This window comes from Octopus sinensis, linkage group LG27 (assembly GCF_006345805.1).
Source record: "Octopus sinensis linkage group LG27, ASM634580v1, whole genome shotgun sequence".
NCBI lineage: Eukaryota > Metazoa > Mollusca > Cephalopoda > Octopoda > Octopodidae > Octopus > Octopus sinensis.
In genome coordinates, this window is record NC_043023.1 from 6,811,268 (window position 1) to 6,831,758 (window position 20,491).

A 20,491-nucleotide genomic window follows, 5' to 3' on the forward strand; every position below is an offset into this window, starting at 1 on the left:
GCTCATGATCAGAGATGCACATATTGTCAGCCACTAAGTGACATGCTCAACTGGTTAAGGTCAAGTAACTGACAAGCAAATCTGTGGTATTGAGCAGAATATTTGCTGTAGCCCATCTTTTATATCTATTTCTTTACTACCCACAAGGGGCTAAACATAGAGGGGATGAACAAGGACAGACATAGGTATTAAGTCGATTACATCGACTCCAGTGCGTAACTGGTACTTAATTTATCGACCCCAAAAAGATGAAGGGCAAAGTTGACCTTGGCGGAATTTGAACTCACAACGTAACGACAGACGAAATACCGCTAAGCATTTCGCCCGGTGTGCTAATGTTTCTGCCAGCTCACCACCTTTGTACCAAGACAAAACAATGTACATGATAACACTTCCAATCAGTTAAGATCAGAAGCCATGAGAGCCACTGCCTGGTACTGCATCAGGGCATTTATTATCATTAAAGCAACGAGCTGGCAGAATCATTAGCATACCAGGCAAAATGCTTGGTGGAATTTTGCCCATCTTTATGTTCTGAGTTCAAATTGCACTGGAGTCAACTTTGCCTTTCATCCTCTCAGGATTGATAAATTAAGTACCAGTAAAACACTAGGGTTGATGTAGTCGACTAGTCCCCTTCCCCCAAATTGCAGGCGTTGTGACTTTAGTAGAAAGGATTATTATTATCTCAATAATAATTATTATTATTATTATTATTTGTTTTCAATCAAATTTGTTTTGTCTGTGGACAAAATATCTCAAGAACTGATGGATGGATTCAGATGAAACTTTCAGGAATGTTTGGTCCCGTGACTGGCAAGAACTGATTAGATTTTGGGATAAATCCAGTACTGGACAAGGATTCTGGATTATTTTTCCTGTTTTTTTACTTAATTTTTGAGAGCGGACTGGTTCATCTTAGTTTGGAAGAGCGGTCGAGTTTATTTCAGATATTCTCATTTTAAAAATCATCTCTGGCTAATCGTTGTGAGGATGTTGGTGTTGCCTTGGTGGGGGTTTTCATTCAGATTACTCTGTCAAATGTAATACTTATTTATTACCTCCGCTTTAGCAAAGGCAGTGGTATTGTTTTCAGTTGTGTTTGTTTGTTTTGTCCATGGACAAAATATCTCAAGAACCGCTGGATGGATTCAGATGAAACTTTCATGGATGTTTGGCCTCGTGACTGACACGAACTGATTAGATTTTGGGATCGATCCAGTACCAGACAAGGATTTGGGATTATTTTTCCTGTTTTTTTTTTTTAATTAATTTTTGAGAGCAGTCAGGTTCATTTTTAATATTCTCATTTGTGAGAGCAGTTGAATGTATTTCAGATATTTTCCTTTTAAAAATCTTCTCTGGCTAATCATTAAGGGGACATTGGTGTTGCCTTGGCAGGGGTTTGCACTCTCTTGGTGCTTGTTATTTTTTTACATATTTCTATATATGGATCCTTTATTGTTACATACTAATTAATATTGGGTTGTCCGGAAAGTTCATGCCGATTTATTGCAGCTTACCTTTCGACTTACTTTACAACATGTTTGAGTCCTTAAAATAGGATTTGACTACACCTCCATTTAGAGCACAGTTTAAGCTATCTTTTCATGGAAGAAGGTTTATGTTCCTATAACCTGTGTTAATTCTGTAACCCTTTAAAATGGAAGATAAGAAAGTTCATTTGCGGCACTTGATGCTTTGGGAACCAGACAAAAATTGCTGCAGCTCGGCTGGGATGTGTTACCCCACCCTCCATATTCACCAGATATTGCTCCTTCGGACTTCCACTCATTCAGGTCTCTGCAGAATAGTCTTAATGGTAAAAATTTCAATTCTTTGGATGACGTAAAAAGAAACCTTGATGAATTCTTTGCCATGAAACCACCTCAATTCTGGGAAGAGGGTATTTTCAAGTTAAAGGAAAGATGGAGATGCATTGTGCAACATAATGGTTCATATTTGGTTGATTAAAAATGTAATGGCAAGTATTTATCAACCATTTTCTTTCCTTTAAAAATTGGCAAGAACTTTCCGGACAAACAATTCAATCATTATTACAAGAATGTTTTTCAAAGTTTTATTAATTTTTATTCCATATTTACAGTTATTTGGTAATTTGCCGCTTCTACCATCAATGATGTACCGTCTGCTGCAAACCAAGCTTCATCATGCTGCATTATCACGACGCTCTGCACCAAAGTCTGCAACTGCACATATTCCTACATTCAAACCATTTCATAAATTTCATTATGCGCTAAAAAGAGAAAAATTGATGCTTTAAAAGCAGATGCAAAAAGTGCATTAAAACAACGCAGAAGCTTCAAACAAACTGCACCATAAATTGCATGTCAAACATCTTATAAAATGCAGAGGAATATGCAAAAGATTGGATCAGTAATCCTGGAAATATAGACAAGCTTGCTTTAGAAATATGCAGAAAAATACATCAGAAATATCTGAGCAGCTTAAGCTTTGAACAGTTTTGTGAAATAATGAACTGCACAAAAAGTGCATTTATAGTAAATGTGACACTGGATCAGAGATCCGCACTGAAAAATGCATTTGAAGATGACGTGCACTCGTGTGTATGAATTAGTTCTTTTATGCTAAAATTTGTACAAAAAACTTAATTTGAAGGTAAAGTGTATCATATTACATGAGCCATTATCTAATGTCAGTAATTTACACCAAGAACTGTATTTGAAGGTAAAACGTACATGTGAATATAATTAGTGTTTTACTAAAGGCTGCATAAAAATCTGCATTTAAAGTGCACCATAGTGTAATTTATTCTAAGGCTTCATTGATTTTCACTGAAAACTGTACTTTAAGAATAAGTGCGTATTTATGTAGATTTTGTATGAAAACTACAGAAATAAACTGCATTTGAAGCTAATGTGCACTGTCAACGCCATATAATTACTTAACGTTCTCGTAATTGTAAATGTTGTCACACCTGTGTTGAAGCAAAGGTGCAGTAATGGGCGGGAAAACGAGCTATGTAAAAGGTGTTGCAGCTGCCTTTTTCTATGGCACCTGTTCGGTGCTGATGGCTTTCCTCAACAAAATCCTCATGGACACGTACGGCTTTCACTTCCCGATGTGCATCATGGTGGTGCAGATGTCACTAACGGTGGTGCTACTGTATGCGCTGCGCGCCACCCAGCTCGTCTCCATCCCGTCGTACACCTTCAAAGACGGTCGCCTCTTCCTCCTCCCGGCTGTATTCTACGCAGCGAACTCAGTGCTTGGTCTGTTCTCGCTCAGCCACATGAACGTCGCAATGTATGGTGTCCTCAAGCGCTGCGTGCCACTCGCCACTCTCCTCCTCTCCGTGATTCTGCTACGCAAGAGCTGGCCATCATTCCTCACTCTCATCTCCATCATCCTTCTAACGGTCGGCTGCGTCGTTGCAGGTGAGTACCTTTCCAACATCACTCTCATTCTTCTTTTCTTCTTCTCCTTATTTTTTCCTTCATTTTCTTCCTTTTGTTCTTCACTTTCTTGTTGTCATTCTTTCTTCATCACTTTCTTATTCTCCTACTTCACCTTTTTTCTTTTTTTTCAATTTCTTCTTTCTCTTCTTCTTCTTCTTCTTCTTTCTCTTCTTCTTCTTCTTCTCTTCTTCTTCTTCTTCTTCTTCTTCTTTCTCTTCTTCTTCTTTCTCTTCTTCTTTCTCTTCTTCTTTCACTTCTTCTTCTTCTTCAATTTCTTCTCCTCCTCCTCCTCATTATTATTATTATTATTATTATTGAGTGAGAGAGCAGTTCATGCCATCAAAGTGACACTGGGGTAAAATATACGAAACCCAATATACCCATCATGACTAGCCATCTGATAAGGGTACACCAGGCACATGTATCACAACCATACGTGTGCGACATGGTGATCTCATATCAAGATAAACAGCACGTGACCTTGCAGGTGGGGCCCAGTTAGAATTTTCTTCTGGTCGAGTAGCCCATCCTACTCAAAATGTCCCTGAATAAAGGTTGTTTAAGGATGTTGAACGAAACACCCATGTTTCCAGAGGTGAATTATCCAAACCCCTAAGAATCCCTCTCAATACATGGCTATGATGCTCCCTCACTACTTCTGCTCGTGATCAGAGATGCACATATCGTCAGCCACTAAGGGACACACTCAACTGGTTATGGTCAAACAACTGACAAGCAAATCTGTGGTATTGAGCAGAATATTTGCTGTAGCCCATCTTTTATACCAAGACAAAACAATGTACATGATAACACTTCCAATCAGTTAAGATCAGAAGCCATGAGAGCCACTGCCTGGTACTGCATCAGGGCATTTATTATCATTATTATTATTATTATGCTGAGGTCAACTTTGCTTTTCATCCTCTCAGGCTTGATAAAATAAGTACCAGTTGAGTACTGGGGTCAATGTAATATTTCAGGCTTTGCGCCTATAATAGAAAAGGATTATTATTACTATTAGTAGTAGTAGTGGTTTGTTACTTTATTTTCTTGTTTGTTACTCTTCTTCTTCTTTCACCTCTTCCCACTACTCTTCCTTGTCTTCAGAATAACAACCACTTCTCTTCTTTTATCCCCTTCTTTTTTTCTCCTTTCAGGGTCTGGTGACCTCAAGTTCCACTTCGGCGGCTATTTATCTGGTGGGCTGAGCAACATGACGCAGGCCCTGTATCTGCTCCTGGTGCAACAGTACACAGAGACCAGCAGCAACACGCTGCATATCCTGCTGTTGAACAGCATCAACTCGCTGCCCCTCCTCACGATGGCGCTACTTGTGAGTGGCGAGGCGCAACAGGTTGCAGTTTTTCTTCATGCAAACCACAAACCATTCATCCTGACCCTTATTGTCATTGCCCTCTGTGGGATCCTTCTCAATTATTCCCTCTTCCTCTGTACTAATCACACGTCAGCGTTGACGACCAGCGTGGTTGGGGGCATGAAGGCCCTGGCACAGACCCTAATCGGTGTATTCACGTTTGGCGGGGTCAGTCCGAACCTGCTGACAAAACTGGGGATCTCGTTAAACCTCTGTGGATCGTTGCTCTACGTCGTCGCAAAATATGTTGACCGCAAACACATAGATCTTCTCGGACACTTGAAGAAGGTCGCCAGCCTCGCCTCCATGGAAGACTTAGAACGGCTTCATTCGTCATCACAGAAGGAAAACACCTCCACCAACACCGACAATAATAACACTGACGGCACAAAAAGCGAGACATCTTCGACAGAAACGATGACGGTGTCCTCAGAATCTTCTCATTCGTCGCCAACGGCAACAACAGTGGCGGTGAATGTGACGAATCGGTAACGAGAAGGCTTGTGCGAATAACAATAATAACAACAACATGAATGATGACAAAAGCGAAAGCAATGACACCTGTGCTGACAGCAAAATTATTGACGAAGATTTTTTTTTTTTTTTCTGTTTTGTTGTTGCAACATCTGTGATGACAAGAACAACATGGCCGATGGCAAAAACAACCGCGATGACAACTCTGCTGACAGCAAAAAAATTATGGACAAAGATTTTTTTTCTCTGTTTTGTTGCTGAAATGTCTGTGATAAGAAGAAGAACAACAACAACAATAAGGGCAACGAAATGTCAGCAAAGATTTTTGGATGTTGTGGTGCCACTGATAAGCTCAAAACTACCACCACCACCACTATTACCACTGCTGCTCTACTTCTAACACCACTACCACAACTACTACTACAGCTGACTGTAATGGTGGTACTACTACTACTACCACTACTACCACCACTACCACCACCACCACTACTACAACTGATTGTAATGCTGCTGCTACTACTACTACTACTGCTACTACTACTACCACCACTACTACAGCTGATTGTAATGGTACTACTACTACTACCACAACAACTGATTGTAATGGTGCTACTACTACTACTACTACTACTACTACTACTATCACCATCACCACTACCACTACAGCTGATTGTGATGGTACTACTACTACTACTACTACTACTACTACTATCACCATCACCACTACCACTACAGCTGATTGTGATGGTACTACTACTACTACTACTACTATCACCATCACCACCACTACTACAACTGATTGTAATGGTGCTGCTGCAACTATTACTGTTACTACTACTACTACTACTGCTGCTGCTACTTCATGAGCAGCGTTGACAAAAATAAGGACAAAGATGTTTGGTTGCGAAAATGTCTCTGGCAACAACAACAACAGCAACAACACTACAGAAGCTAAAACGAGCAAGTACATAGTTGCTTGACCTGCTAGAAATAGCCATCAAATCTCACTCAATGTTCTGGAAAAGAATCGACTGCACGTAAACTAATGTAGTCCTTGGTATACATAGACAGGATGGTCACAGATGAAACACATTTGATCATGGATTTTCTGGATCAGAACTGTCCCGGGGCTAAACAGCAACTACAAAACCATTAATATTAACTATTACATGACATATTTAATAATGTTGTCCTAGATACACTATGCTCGAATAAAAGAGGGGATGGTCACAGTTGGAACATCTTTGTTCTATGACCTGCTGGATCAGGACTGACTTGGGGCTAAATGATATAACTATAACTACTAATACTGACTGCTATACTACACATTAGATAATGTAGTCCTAGATACACTTTTTCTATATATAAGTTGGAATGGTCACAGCTGGAGCGTCTTTGATCATAGGCCTGCTGGATCAGGACTGATGTCGAATTAAACGACAACAGATGACAACATAGGTGGCTCTTTCAAGGATATTTGTGATATATAAGCAGTAATATACCAATACAACATGCCATGCGAGGATATCTCATGATATCAGAGACAGTGATGGTTTATCATTTTATACTATATCCAAGGTGCATTCCATAAGTTTTAAGACTTCATCAGAGAGAGGGACATTTATTTATTTTCAAAGAAATACAAAACTCTAATCTCCTTCGAAGTTGGATCCTCTGTGCATTATTTACATTATTTACATTTGATTGATGTTTGTCCTCATCTTGTTTGTTGTTAACACAACGTTTCGGCTGATATACCCTCCAGCCTTCATCAGGTGTCTTGGGGAAATTTCGAACCTGGGTTCTCATTCCTAAGGTATTCTTCGATGTTGTTGTTATTATTATTGTTGTTGTTGTTGTAATAATAATAATAATAATAATAATAATAATAATAATTATAATAACATCGAAAAATACCTTAGGAATGAGAACCCAGGTTCAAAATTTCCCCAAGACACCTGATGAAGGCTGGAGGGTACATCAGGTGAAACGTTGTGTTAACAACAAACAAGATGAGGATCTGGCAGAGTTTCTACAGCTGGATGCCCTTTCTAATGCCAACCACTCTGAGAGTGTAGTGGGTGCTTTTACGTGCCACCGGCACAAGGACCAGTTTGGTGGTACTGGCAATGGCTACACTGAAATGGTGCTTTTTATGTGCTATCTGCACAGAAGCCAGTCCAGCGGCACTAGCAATGACCTCGCTTAAATGTTTTTTCATGTGCCAGTAAGGCAACGCAGGTAATGATCATGCTCAAATGGTGTTTTTTACGTGCCACCGGCATGGAACCCAGTTTGTTGCCCTGGCAATGATCACGCTCAGATGGTACTCTTAGCGCTCCACTAGCATGGATGCCAATCATCGAATTTGATTTCGATTTCGATAACTCTCTTTACTCTTTTACTTGTTTCAGTCATTTGACTGCGGCCATGCTGGAGCACCGCCTTTTTTTTTTAATCGAGCAACTCGACCCCGGGACTTATACTTTTGTAAGCCCAGTACTTATTCTATCGGTCTCTTTTGCCAAACCGCTAAGCAACGGGGACATAAACACACTAGCATCGGTTGTCAAGCAATGCTAGGGGGACAAACACAGACACACCCACGCATATATATATACATATATACGACAGGCTTCTTTCAGTTTCCATCTACCAAATCCACTCACAAGGCTTTGATCGGCCCGAGGCTATATTAAAGACACTTGCCCAAGGTGCCCCGCAGTGGGACTGAACCCAGAACCATGTGGTTGGTAAACAAGCTACTTACCACACAGCCACTCCTACGCCTATGTTGCTTTAAAAAAAAAGTTACAAAACTGTTGGAAAGCACCTTGTACATAACAGCCAAATCACCCTCAAATCACAGCAAGCTCTGCTTTAACTCTTAAACTGCAAAATTAAATTTCACTTTTATTCCGGCAATGATGTTAAAAATCTACCAAGAATAGATTCGGTATTTTCTGTGAACCACCTTACCTCAAATAAACTTGACATATCTGAACAGAAAATGGTTTCAAATATAACATTCCTCAACTGAAGATTGCTTGGTAGATAAAACTGTTTCCTAAGATAATGAAATTGCAACAGGATATTTCTGATTTCTGCAGTAAAGACATTTATTTACATTCAATAATCACTTCACTTTGACCGACCAGTCCGTCAGGCGTCCATTCGACACCGCTGGTCACAGCACGCTGTCCACTCCTCTCTGGATCGCGCCTTTCTCATCCATGTGATCCCAATCGTCCTCTTGAAATCGTCACTCCACCGTCGTGGAGGTCTTCCGGGTGGTCTTTTCCGCTCACGCAGGTACCACTCGACAGCTGCGTGCATCCATCGATTATCGGTTCAATAATATAGTCCTTAATTTGTTAGAAATAGCAGCCAAATCTCCCTCAAATCAGAGATTACTGTCTTAACTCCTTCACTGTGAAATTAAATTTTATGGTTATTTCAGTAATGATTTTTAATTACCTACCAAAAAAAAAAAAAATAGAATTGGAATTTTTGTTCCAGTCAAAATACCTCAATAAACTTGACAATATCTCCGACAAAAAAATAATTTGAAATATGACATTCCTTAAGAAAAGATTCAAGAATTCAATAAAATATCTTTGGGATTTTATTAAGCTGGAACTTAAATCAACATTGAATTTTGATGGAAAGGTTTTTAAGTGGTTTGTAGTGCACCTAGGCACTGTATACAATTTCTTTCATAAATCAATTACTCTTTACTCTTTTACTTGTTTCAGTCAATTGACTGTGGCCATGCTGGAGCACCGCCTTTAGTCGAGCAAATCGACCCCAGGACTTATTCTTTGTAAGCCTAGTACTTATTCTATCAGTCTCATTTGCCAAACTGCTAAGTGACAGGGACATAAACACACCAGCATTGGTTGTCAAGCAATGCTAGGGGGACAGACGCACAAACACACACACATACACATACATACATATATATACATATATACGACGGGCTTCTTTCAGTTTCCGTCTACCAAATCGACTCACAAGGCTTTGGTCAGCCCGAGGCTTTAGTAGAAGACACTTGCCCAAGGTGCCATGCAGTGGGACTGAACCGGGAACCATGTAGCTCATAAGCAAGCTACTTACCACACAACCACTCCTATGCCAAATTGCGAAATTAAATTTAATTTTCATTCCAGTAAGAATGCTAAATATCTACCAAAATATAGATTTGGTACTTTCTGTGAATCAACTTACTTCTATAAACTTTGACATATCTGAACAGAAAATAATTCCAGATATGACATTCCCCCACAAAAGACTGGGATATAAAACAACAGATTGGTATATAAAACTGCTTCCTGGAGTTAAGGGTAACAAAATTTTGACTGGATATATCTGGTTTTTCAATAAATGGGTTAATTACATTAAATAACGGAGTCCTTAATTTGTTAGAAATAGCAGCCAAATCTTGTCTTAATCTTTGAACTCTTTTACTTGTTTCGGTCATTTGACTGTGGCCATGCTGGAGCACCACCTTTATTCGAATCATATCGACCCCAGGACTTATTCTTTGCAAGCCCAGTACTTATTCTATCAGTCTCATTTGCCGAACTGCTAAGTTACGGGGACGTAAACACACCAGCATCGCTTGTCAAGCGATGCTAGGGGGACAAACACACACACACAACATACACACACACACACACACATATATATATATACATATATGCAACGGGCTTCTTTCAGTTTCCGCCTACCAAATTCACTCACAAGGCTTTGGTTGGCCTGAGGCTATAGTAGAAGACACTTGCCCAAGATGCCACGCAGTGGGACTGAACCCGGAGCCATGTGGTCGGTAAGCAAGCTACTTACCACACAGCCACTCCTATGCCTATATATATACATATATACGACAGGCTTCTTTTCAGTTTCCGTCTACCAAATCCACTCACAAGGCTTTGGTCGGCCCGAGGCTATAGTAGAAGACCCTTGCCCAAGGTGCTACGCAGTGGGACTGAATCTGGAACCATGTGGTTGGTAAGCAAGCTACTTACCACACAGCCTCTCCTACTGTGAATTTAAATTTCATAGTGATTCCAGTAAGGATGTTGAATGGCTACCCACCCCCCAAAAAAAGGCTTGGTATTTTCTGCAAACCATGTTGCATCAATAAACTTCACATTTCTCTACAGACAATTTCAATTTTTACATTCCGCAACGAAAGATAGGTTGGTGTATAAAATGGTTTTCTGCAGTTAAGGGTAATGAAAATTCCGAGTGGATATTACTCTTTTACTTGTTTCAGTCATTTGACTGTAGCCATGCTGGAGCACCGCCTTTAGTCGAGCGAATCGACCACTGGACCGTGGCCAAGTGTCTTGTACTATAGCCTCAGAATCTCAGGCCAATCAAAGTCTTGTGAGTGGATTTGGCAGCTGGAAACTGAAAGAAGCCCATTGAGGATAAATGTTTGTGTTTGTGTTTGACCCTCACTACCATTTGACAATTGGTGTTGGTTTGTTAACATCCCCATAACCTAGCAGTTCTGCAAAAGTGACCAATAGAATAATTACCAGGTTTAAAAAGAAAAGAAAAAAAAAGCAGGTACTAGAATCAATTTGTTTGACTAAAAATTCTTTAAGATTGTGCTCCAGCATGACCTCAGTTTAACCCCTTAATGGATCAATTATTTTGACATGGTGTTTCATTTCAGAGCATATTTTTTAATTTGGTTGGCCCAAGGCTATAGTAGAAGACACTTGCCCAAGGTGCCATAAAGTGGGACTGAACCCAGAACCATGTGGTTGGTAAGCAAGCTTCTTACCACACAGCCACATCCTCGCACACACACACATCAGACTTTATTTCAGTTTTTACCTACCAAATCCACTCACAGTGCTTTGGTTGTTCTGAGGCTACAGTAGAGGACCCTCACCGAAGGTGCCATGCAGTGGGACTGAACCTGGAATCATTTGGTTGGGAAGCAAGGTTCTTATTAGGCCATGGAGAAATATGACCTTGCTTGGCTATAAGTAAAGGTTGGGGACTACAAGGGCATCCAGCTTTCAAAAATCTGCTTCAATAAAATGCATCTGACTCATGAGGACAAATAATTTTTTTTTGTTATAACATAGAATGCATTACCATGGATATCTGTAAATTTTTGCAGTGATTTTCTTCTTTAATAATTTCTGAAGCCTGGTGCAAATCAACAATTTGATATCATCACTAGTCAACATGTTCCAAAGGATATCACAATATGATTTTATAACATGGGGCATTATTTTTTAGTTATATCAACAGTAATTGTTTTTGAGATGGAGCATTATCACAAAGGTGTATATTTATAACATGGAGTGTGTGTTGAAGGATATCACCAATACAATTTTATGACATGTAGCATGTTTTTAAAGATATATTTTTATAACATGGAGCATGCTTTTAAAGGTATATTTTTATAATATTGACTGTTATAACCAATCTGTTTTTATTACATGGGGTATGTTTTTCAGGATACATGTGTAATGCATGAAGTATTATAATCAGTTTTTAGGACATTTAGCAATATCACTAATACACTTTTATAACATGGAGCATGTTCTTATGGATATATTCTTGTAACATGTAGTGTTATAAGCAATATATTTTTTATAACATGGAGGGAATTCTTAAGTATATAGTTTTGTAACATGGTGTGTTATAACCAGTAGATTTATATAACATGTAGCCTGTTCTCAAGGGTATATTTTTTAACATGGAATGGTGTAACCAATATATTTCATATGGGTATATTTTATAACATGGGGTGTATTCTCAAGGATGTAGTTGAATGAAGTTTTATAACCTGTTTATTTTTATAACATGGAGTGTGTTTTCAAAGATATTTCATAACATGGAGTTTTACAACCAATCTGTTTTGGCAACATGAAGCGTTTTGTCAAAGATCTCGCCAGTATAAATTTTATAATGTAGCATTTTCTCAAGGGTACAGTTGTATGACATGCAGGCTATTTTTATAACATGGAGCATATTTCCAAAGATGTATTTCTATGAAATGAAGGGTTTTTTTTTTCAAAGCTAGATATGTAAAACATGAAGTTTTATCAATAAATTATTTTTGTGACCGAGCATTTTTGTTAACATGTATTATTGTAATCCCTGTGCCTTTATAACAAGGGGTCTCTCCTCAAATATACCAATGTAATTTTATATCAGAGACTGTGTTCTCACAGAAATTTCCATGTTTTCTAACATGGAGTACATTCCTACAATTATTACTGATATTTTCTAACAAGACATGTATTTGTAAAGATACCACCAACATAATTTTCATAACATGGAGGTTTTCAATGATATTTTTTTATAAGATGATGTTTTATAATCAAATTGTTTTTTTATAACCAAATGTTTTTATAACAGAGTATATTTTGAAGGCTGTATATTTTTATACCATTGAGTGCATCCTAAAGGGTATCACTAGTGTAATTTTATATTTTTTATTTATGCACCCTTTTCAGGCTCATGGGCCCGGTTTCCCGGTTTCTATGGCGTATGTGTTCCCCTCAGCTGAACGGGACACCAGTCCATCGCAGCGTTACACAAGAAACAGGAAGAGAGTGAGAGAAAGTTGGGGCGAAAGAGTACAACAGGGGTTGCCACCACCCCCTGCTGGAGCCTCATGGAGCTTTTAGGTGTTTTCGCTCAATAAACACACACAATGCCTGGTCTGGGATTTGAAACTGTGATCCTCCGACTGCAAGTCCGCTGCCCTAACCACTGGGCCATTGCGCCTCCACAATGTAATTTTATAACATAGCATATTCTCAAGGATATGATTTTTTCAACATGGATGGTTTTAACTGATTTATTTTATAACATGGCCCATGTTTTCAAAGATATATTTTTTATAGCATGAAGCATATTCTCAAGGATATCACCAATAACGTGGCCCATGTTTTCAAAGATATATTTTTTATAGCATGAAGCATATTCTCAAGGATATCACCAATAACATGGCCCATGTTTTCAAAGATATATTTTTTATAGCATGAAGCATATTCTCAAGGATATCACCAATAACATGGCCCATGTTTTCAAAGATATATTCTTTATAGCATGAAGCATATTCTCAAGGATATCACCAATAACGTGGCCCATGTTTTCAAAGATATATTTTTTATAGCATGAAGCATATTCTCAAGGATATCACCAATAACGTGGCCCATGTTTTCAAAGATATATTTTTTATAGCATGAAGCATATTCTCAAGGATATCACCAATAACGTGGCCCATGTTTTCAAAGATATATTTTTTATGGCATGAAGCATATTCTCAAGGATATCACCAATAACATGGCCCATGTTTTCAATGATATATCTTTTTTATGGCATGAAGCATATTCTCAAGGATATCACCAATAACGTGGCCCATGTTTTCAAAGATATATTTTTTATAGCATGAAGCATATTCTCAAGGATATCACCAATAACGTGACCCATGTTTTCAAAGATATTTTTTATAGCATGAAGCATATTCTCAAGGATATCACCAATAACGTGGCCCATGTTTTCAAAGATATATTTTTTATAGCATGAAGCATATTCTCAAGGATATCACCAATATAGTTTTAAAACAAGGATCATGTTTTTTGAAGACACATTTTTAAAATATGAGATGCAACCAATGTAGAATGTGTCCTCGAGTATAACCAATCTGATAGAAGTGACTTCATTCTCATGAATATCACAAGATGGTTTCTAACATGGAGCATGTTCCCATAAATATGACAAAATTTTATAACCTGAGCAGAATACCTTGTGGTATTGGTTCTGGGTCATTACATTAATGCCAAAGTAAACTTCACTTTTCAGCTGTCTGAAGCTCACAAAATAAAGTACCAGTTATGTACTGGAGCTCAGTGCAACTGAGCAACACCCCACTCTTCTAGATGGTTAGCTTTGTCCCTAACTTGAAGTAATTAGTAATTTGAAGATGGTGAGCTGGTAGAATCATTAGCACGTGGATTGGGATGAAAGAGTACAACAGGGGTCGCCACCACCCCCTACCAGAGCCTTGTGGAGCTTTTAGGTGTTTTCGCTCAATAAACACACACAATGCCCGGTCTGGGATTTGAAACTGCGATCCTCCAACCATGATATAAGCATGTGACTTTCTGATGCTGTATGCTTTTGGTGATGTCATTGATGTAAGCTGTGTAACTCCATAAAAATGGAGAGAGACATGTAGCAATATAGCTTTATGAATGTGGCATTAGACATGCAGCAGTGTAGCTGCATGAACATGTAAAATGTATAGCTTTTCAAAAATGGCATTGGACCTGCTAAGCATTTTTGTCTGACTCACTTTATGATCTGAGTTCAAACTCTGCCAAATTAACTTTACCTTTCATCCATTCTAAGTACCAGTGGGGTACTGGGTTCGACATAATCAACTTCTCTCTCTCCTCAAAAACTGCTGGCCCCGTACCAAAATTTGAAACTTATTATTATAGGATATTATTTACCTTGGATTGTGGGGTGACCTGCTGTGCTTGAGGAGACCTATTGAGTCAAGTACATCAACATCAAAATAAAAATCAAATGGAAACTGTAGTTGTGATACCCGTGCCGGTGACACGTAAAAAACACCATCTGAATGTGGTCGATGCCAGCCTCCTCTGGCCCCTGTGCCGGTGGCACGTAAAAAGCACCCACTACACTCACGGAGTGGTTGGCATTAGGAAGAGCATCCAGCTGTAGAAACACTGCCAGATCAGACTGGAGCCTGGTGCAGCCTCCTGGCTTCCCAGACCCCGGGTGAACCGTCCAACCCATGCCAGCATGGAAAACGGACGTTAAACGATGATGATGAGGCTTTCAACAGTGTTAGAATGAATATGCTTTTATAACATGAAGTGTGTCGTTAAAGATATTACCAGTAAAATTTTATAACATGTAGCATATTTTCATAGATATCAGTAATATATTTCAATAACATACAGCATATTTTCATGGATATATTTTATATGATTACATAACATGGAGTGGGACATGTTGTAAAGAATATCAGTATTTTATATACCATATTTTTGCAATGTTATGCCCATGATATAAGCATGTGACTTTCTGATGCTGTATGCTTTTGGTGATATCATTGATGTAAGCTGTGTAACTCCATAAAGATGGAGAGAGACATGTAGCAATATAGCTTTATGAATGTGGCATTAGTCATGCAGCAGTGTAGCTGCATGAACATGTAAAATGTATAGCTTTTCAAAAATGGCATTGAACCTGCAGCAGGTAGTTCGGTATGTTAAAAGAACCATTATCGGTAAACTTATACAAAAATTCTATAATTATGAGTATAATTATAATTAGGGTTCAGCAAAATTTGCTTCTCCACATACCAAAATTTAGAAATAGCAGTTAAAATACATGCAGGTAAAGAGAAAAAAAAATAACGAATCCACCCGGCTTTGATTAACTGTATACGAGTTTCTGGGTTAAAGAGATGTAAAAAGATGTAAAATCATATTTCTACTCACTTATTCCCTTCTTCAGTACAGTATTTCAAATTTTAAATTTGAGACCACTGATAATTAACATATGTATTCGACCAAGCGCCATTGAATAGCACATATCCAAAGACCAGTACTTCTGAATTCAAACAGACGAATGAGATCTCGTATTCCTCCTCAACCACCCACGTGTGCCAACAAGCAAAATACCGCAGAAACTGCAGTTTACTATCAGAGAGAGAATTATTTTATCATAATATAATATAATATAATTCTCTATAGTCAGAGGGAAACTAATCACATTCTTTGAGGAAAATAACTTGCTGAGTGATATCCAGCATGGCTTTTGACCAGGTGGGAGCTGCCTGACCCAGCTCTTACATTATGACTGGATGTATGTATATATATATATATATGTATGTATGTTGTTATTTATTCTTTCGGTCTCCTTCTACCAAATCGCTAAGTTACAAGGATGCAAACACACCAACACCTGTTGTCTAGCAGCAGTAGGGTGGCACACACACACACATATATATATATACACAACGGGCTTCTTTCCGTTTCATCTACCAGATCCTTTCAGAAGGCTTTGGTCGGCCCAAGGCTATAGGAGAGGACACTTGCTCATGGTGCCACACACTGTAACTGAACCCAGAACCAGGTGGTTGGGAAGCAAGCTTCTTACAACACAGCCATGCCTGTGCCTTATATAATGCGTGTGTGCATATATATATATATATATATGAATAAATGAAAGAATGGAGTCGAACGAAGATGTTAACAAAATTCCTTTACTCTCGGCATATGTTTCGAAGACAGCATATTTTTATTCCGAAGGAATAAAAGGTACATTATGCAATCTTCTCATCAGGAAAAATAAGGAGCCTCTACCTTTTATTCCTTCGGAATAAAAATATGCTGTCTTCGAAACATATGTCGAGAGTAAAGGAATTTTGTTAACATCTTCGTTCGACTCCATTCTTTCATTTATTCATATACAACACATAAATTTCTACATGAGAACCCGGAGTTTCTACCCTTGACAGGTCGCTTCAACCCTTGACAGGTTGCTTCAACCGTGTTTTCTGACGGGAATTTGCTACCCAGGTTTCAGTTAAACGAATTTTCCATGCTGACGATAAACATAGGATAATTCATTCACTTACTTTCATCATCATCATCATCATCATCATTTAACGTCCGCTTTCCATGCTAGCATGGGTTGGACGGTTCAACTGGGGTCTGGGGAGCCCGAAGGCTGCACCAGGCCAGTCAGATCTGGCAGTGTTTCTACAGCTGGATGCCCTTCCTAACGCCAACCACTCCGAGAGTGTAGTGGGTGATTTTATGTGCCACCGACACAGGTGCCAGACGAGGCTGGCGAACGGCCACGCTCGGATGGTGTTTTTTATGTGCCACCGACACAGGTGCCAGACGAGGCTGGCAGACGGCCACGCTCGGATGGTGTTTTTATGTGCCACCGACACAGGTGCCAGATGAGGCTGGCGAACGGCCACGATCGGATGGTGTTTGTTACGTGCCCACAGCACGGAGGCCAGTTTATATATATAATATATATGTGTGTGTGTGTGTTTGTGTGTGAGGGATAGCCACTGTGTGGACACCCTTATGCTATGGTCTTACCACTAAGAAATGTTTTCAAGGAAAATTCAGCAAACGACCAAAACGTAATCAAGCAAGACAAAAGAAAAGCAATAAAAATATGGATTATTCACATACATGTTTTGCTATTACCATATTACATAATTTTACTTAAGAAATGTCCGTAGATCTTCGGTGTGATCATCCAAATGAATATAATTTGCAGAACTATATACTAGGACATCCGCACAAAGTCAGAACTGTATATAGTTCTACCTATTAACTTGTGGTTATATATATATATATATATATATTATAATAGTAATAATAATAATATGAGGGAATATTATTCCAAACTTACAGGGAAAAATTCAATTTAGAAATACTAATTCAAATTTCACAAAATATAATATATATATATAAATTAGAAATTAACCACCTTTTATTCATACCAAATATATACGTTTTATTTATTATTTTGCACATTACTTAACCATTGTTATATGTTTTATCTTATATTTAATCTTTCTATAAGATGTAATTTTTTAAATGGCATAATCTAATTTTTTCATTATTGAATTGATAAAAGGTGGGTTTTTTTTCTAATCTATATCTATCTATATATATATATGTATATATGTATATGTATATATATATGTACATGTATATATGTATATATATATATGTATGTATATATATATATACATATATATGTGTGTGTGTATATACTCTTTTACTCTTTTACTTGTTTCAGTCATTTGACTATGGCCATGCTGAAGCACCACCTTTAGTTGAGGAAATCGACCCCAGGACTTATTCTTTGTAAGCCTAGTACTTATTCTATCGGTCTCTTTTGCCGAACCGCTAAGTTATGGAGGCGTAAACACAACATCATTGTTGTCAAGTGATGTTTATGGGGGGGGGGAAGCACAGACTCACAAATGCACACACACACACACATATATATATACATATATACAACAGGCTTCTTTCAGTTTCTGTCTACCAAATCCACTCACAAGGCTTTGTTCGGCCCGAGGCTATAGTAGAAGACACTTGCCCAAGGTGTCACGCAGTGGGACTGAACCCGGAACCATGTGGTTGGTAAGCAAGCTACTTACCACACAACCACTCCTGCGCCTATATATATAAATAATGATGATGATGATGATGATATATAGAGATGATCTTCTACTAATTACAAAGAATTGTACTAATAGGAATCTAGAAGTATATAAGAAGAAACTATATAGTTTCTTTAAAAGATATGGTTTAAGTATTACTATATATAAGGAGAATTTTAATGTTAATTATTTAGATGTTAATTTTAATCTAATTACAGGTAAAACACAACCATATCATAAAATTAATGAGAACCTTAGATATATAAATGTTAATAGTAATCACCCACTTTCTATTAAAAAATCGTTGATTAATAATATAAGTAAACGTATTTCATTACTCTCTTATGATATAGAGATTTTTAATAAACATGCTACTTATTATAATGAGGCCCTTAGAGGGGCAGGTTATAATAGGAATATTAAATTTTATAATATTAATGATACAGATTTAACTAATAATTTTCAAGATAATTATAATAATAATTATAATTTTGTTAGTATTAGTGGTAAAAATATTAGAAATTATAAAAATAAAAATAATAAAAATAAAAATAAAAATGAAAATAATAATAATAAACATAAGAATAATAAAAATAAAAATAAAATTAATAATAATAATAATAATTGATAAAATTAATAATATTAATAATTCCTTAAATGCTGTACATAGATATAATTCTGATAATAATTTTAATAAGTTAAAGAATTATAAATATAATAATTATAATAATGACAATTATAATAAGGTTAATAAGAATAAAATTTGGTTAATAGTTCCTTATGGTGATCAAGTAAAAACGAATATTATCAAAGAGATTTTAGATATTATAGAACTATTTATTAGAGATAATCGTAAATATAGAAACATTTTCTCTAGTAATAATTTTGGAGTAGGTTATTCCACCACTAATAATGTAGGTAACATTATTTCTTCATTTAATAAATTTAAACTGAATAATTTTTATAAAAATAAATTATTAGATAATAATAATAATAGAGATAAGACTTATATTAATTGTACTTGTAGAGATAAATCTAAATGTATATTGAATAATAATTGTGATATTAGAGATGTAGTGTATAAATGTATAGTTACATTACATGATAATAATTTTAAGAATAATAATTACCCAAGAGCAGTTTATATAGGGTCTACTTCCTCTAAAATAAAATTAAGAATCGCACAACATATGAATTCTTTTAAAAATAAAAACTTAATCAACTCCACTGGACTTAGTAAGTACATTTGGAGACTTAAATCACAAAATATTAATTATAGTTTAACTTGGGAAATAATTTGTAAAACTAAATCATATACTATAGGAGCGAATTGTTGTTATTTATGCTCTAATGAGTTTAAAGAAATTTTATTTTATAAGTATGATAATTTACTTAATACAGGTGAAGAGTGCAAAATAAAATGTAGACATATGTTACTTTACCTATATAATAAGTTTCATGTTAAATAACTTTAATAGCTTCCTTAAAGGTTACTTTAGTTTAATATTAATTTTAGTTTAGAGTACTATATATATTTTTAGTTATATAGTTTAGGCTTTAATTATAGTTAGTCTTTAATTGGTATTTCTTTGTTTTAATTAATTCATTTTAATGTATATTAATATATAACAGTTTAAGGTAAGTTAAAACTTTATTTAGTTATATTAGATTTATTTTATTTTATTTACTTATTTATTTATTTATTTTATTATGTATATGTTATATGTATATATATGGGGATATATTATTATGGATGATTGGGCGTATTTAGAGGTGTATATATTGTGTTTTGTATGTATGTGTGAATGTTTACAATCCCCTTGTATTTTATTTGGTATGTTGAATATGGCAGTTTTATTTGGGTATTGTTTGTTGCAATATACGTTTATATAGATATTTAGGAGATTGTCCGTGAATAGGTAGGTATGGGTGTGTATGCATGTGTGCGTGTGTACAAGTGCAAGTGTAGATGCGGGAGTGTAT

At 36.8% G+C, this 20,491-nt stretch overlaps 1 protein-coding gene across 2 annotated transcripts in view; it reads left to right on the plus strand.

The window, feature by feature from the left end:
• Window positions 1–7,031, plus strand: part of LOC115225387 (UDP-galactose/UDP-glucose transporter 7-like) — a 43,175-nt gene extending 36,144 nt beyond the window's left edge. The window contains exons 2-4 of one of the 2 annotated variants that reach the window (XM_036513991.1): window positions 2,108–3,419; window positions 4,598–5,334; window positions 6,209–7,031. In XM_036513991.1, coding sequence (XP_036369884.1) covers window positions 2,984–3,419; window positions 4,598–5,307 — 1,146 coding nt within the window. In that variant the 5' untranslated portion in view covers window positions 2,108–2,983 and the 3' untranslated portion in view covers window positions 5,308–5,334; window positions 6,209–7,031. Of the gene's footprint in view, window positions 1–2,107; window positions 3,420–4,597; window positions 5,346–6,208 lie in introns of those variants that run through there. The other variant, XM_029796344.2, reaches the window with a different exon arrangement.
• The last annotated feature ends 13,460 nt before the right edge of the window (window positions 7,032–20,491 follow it).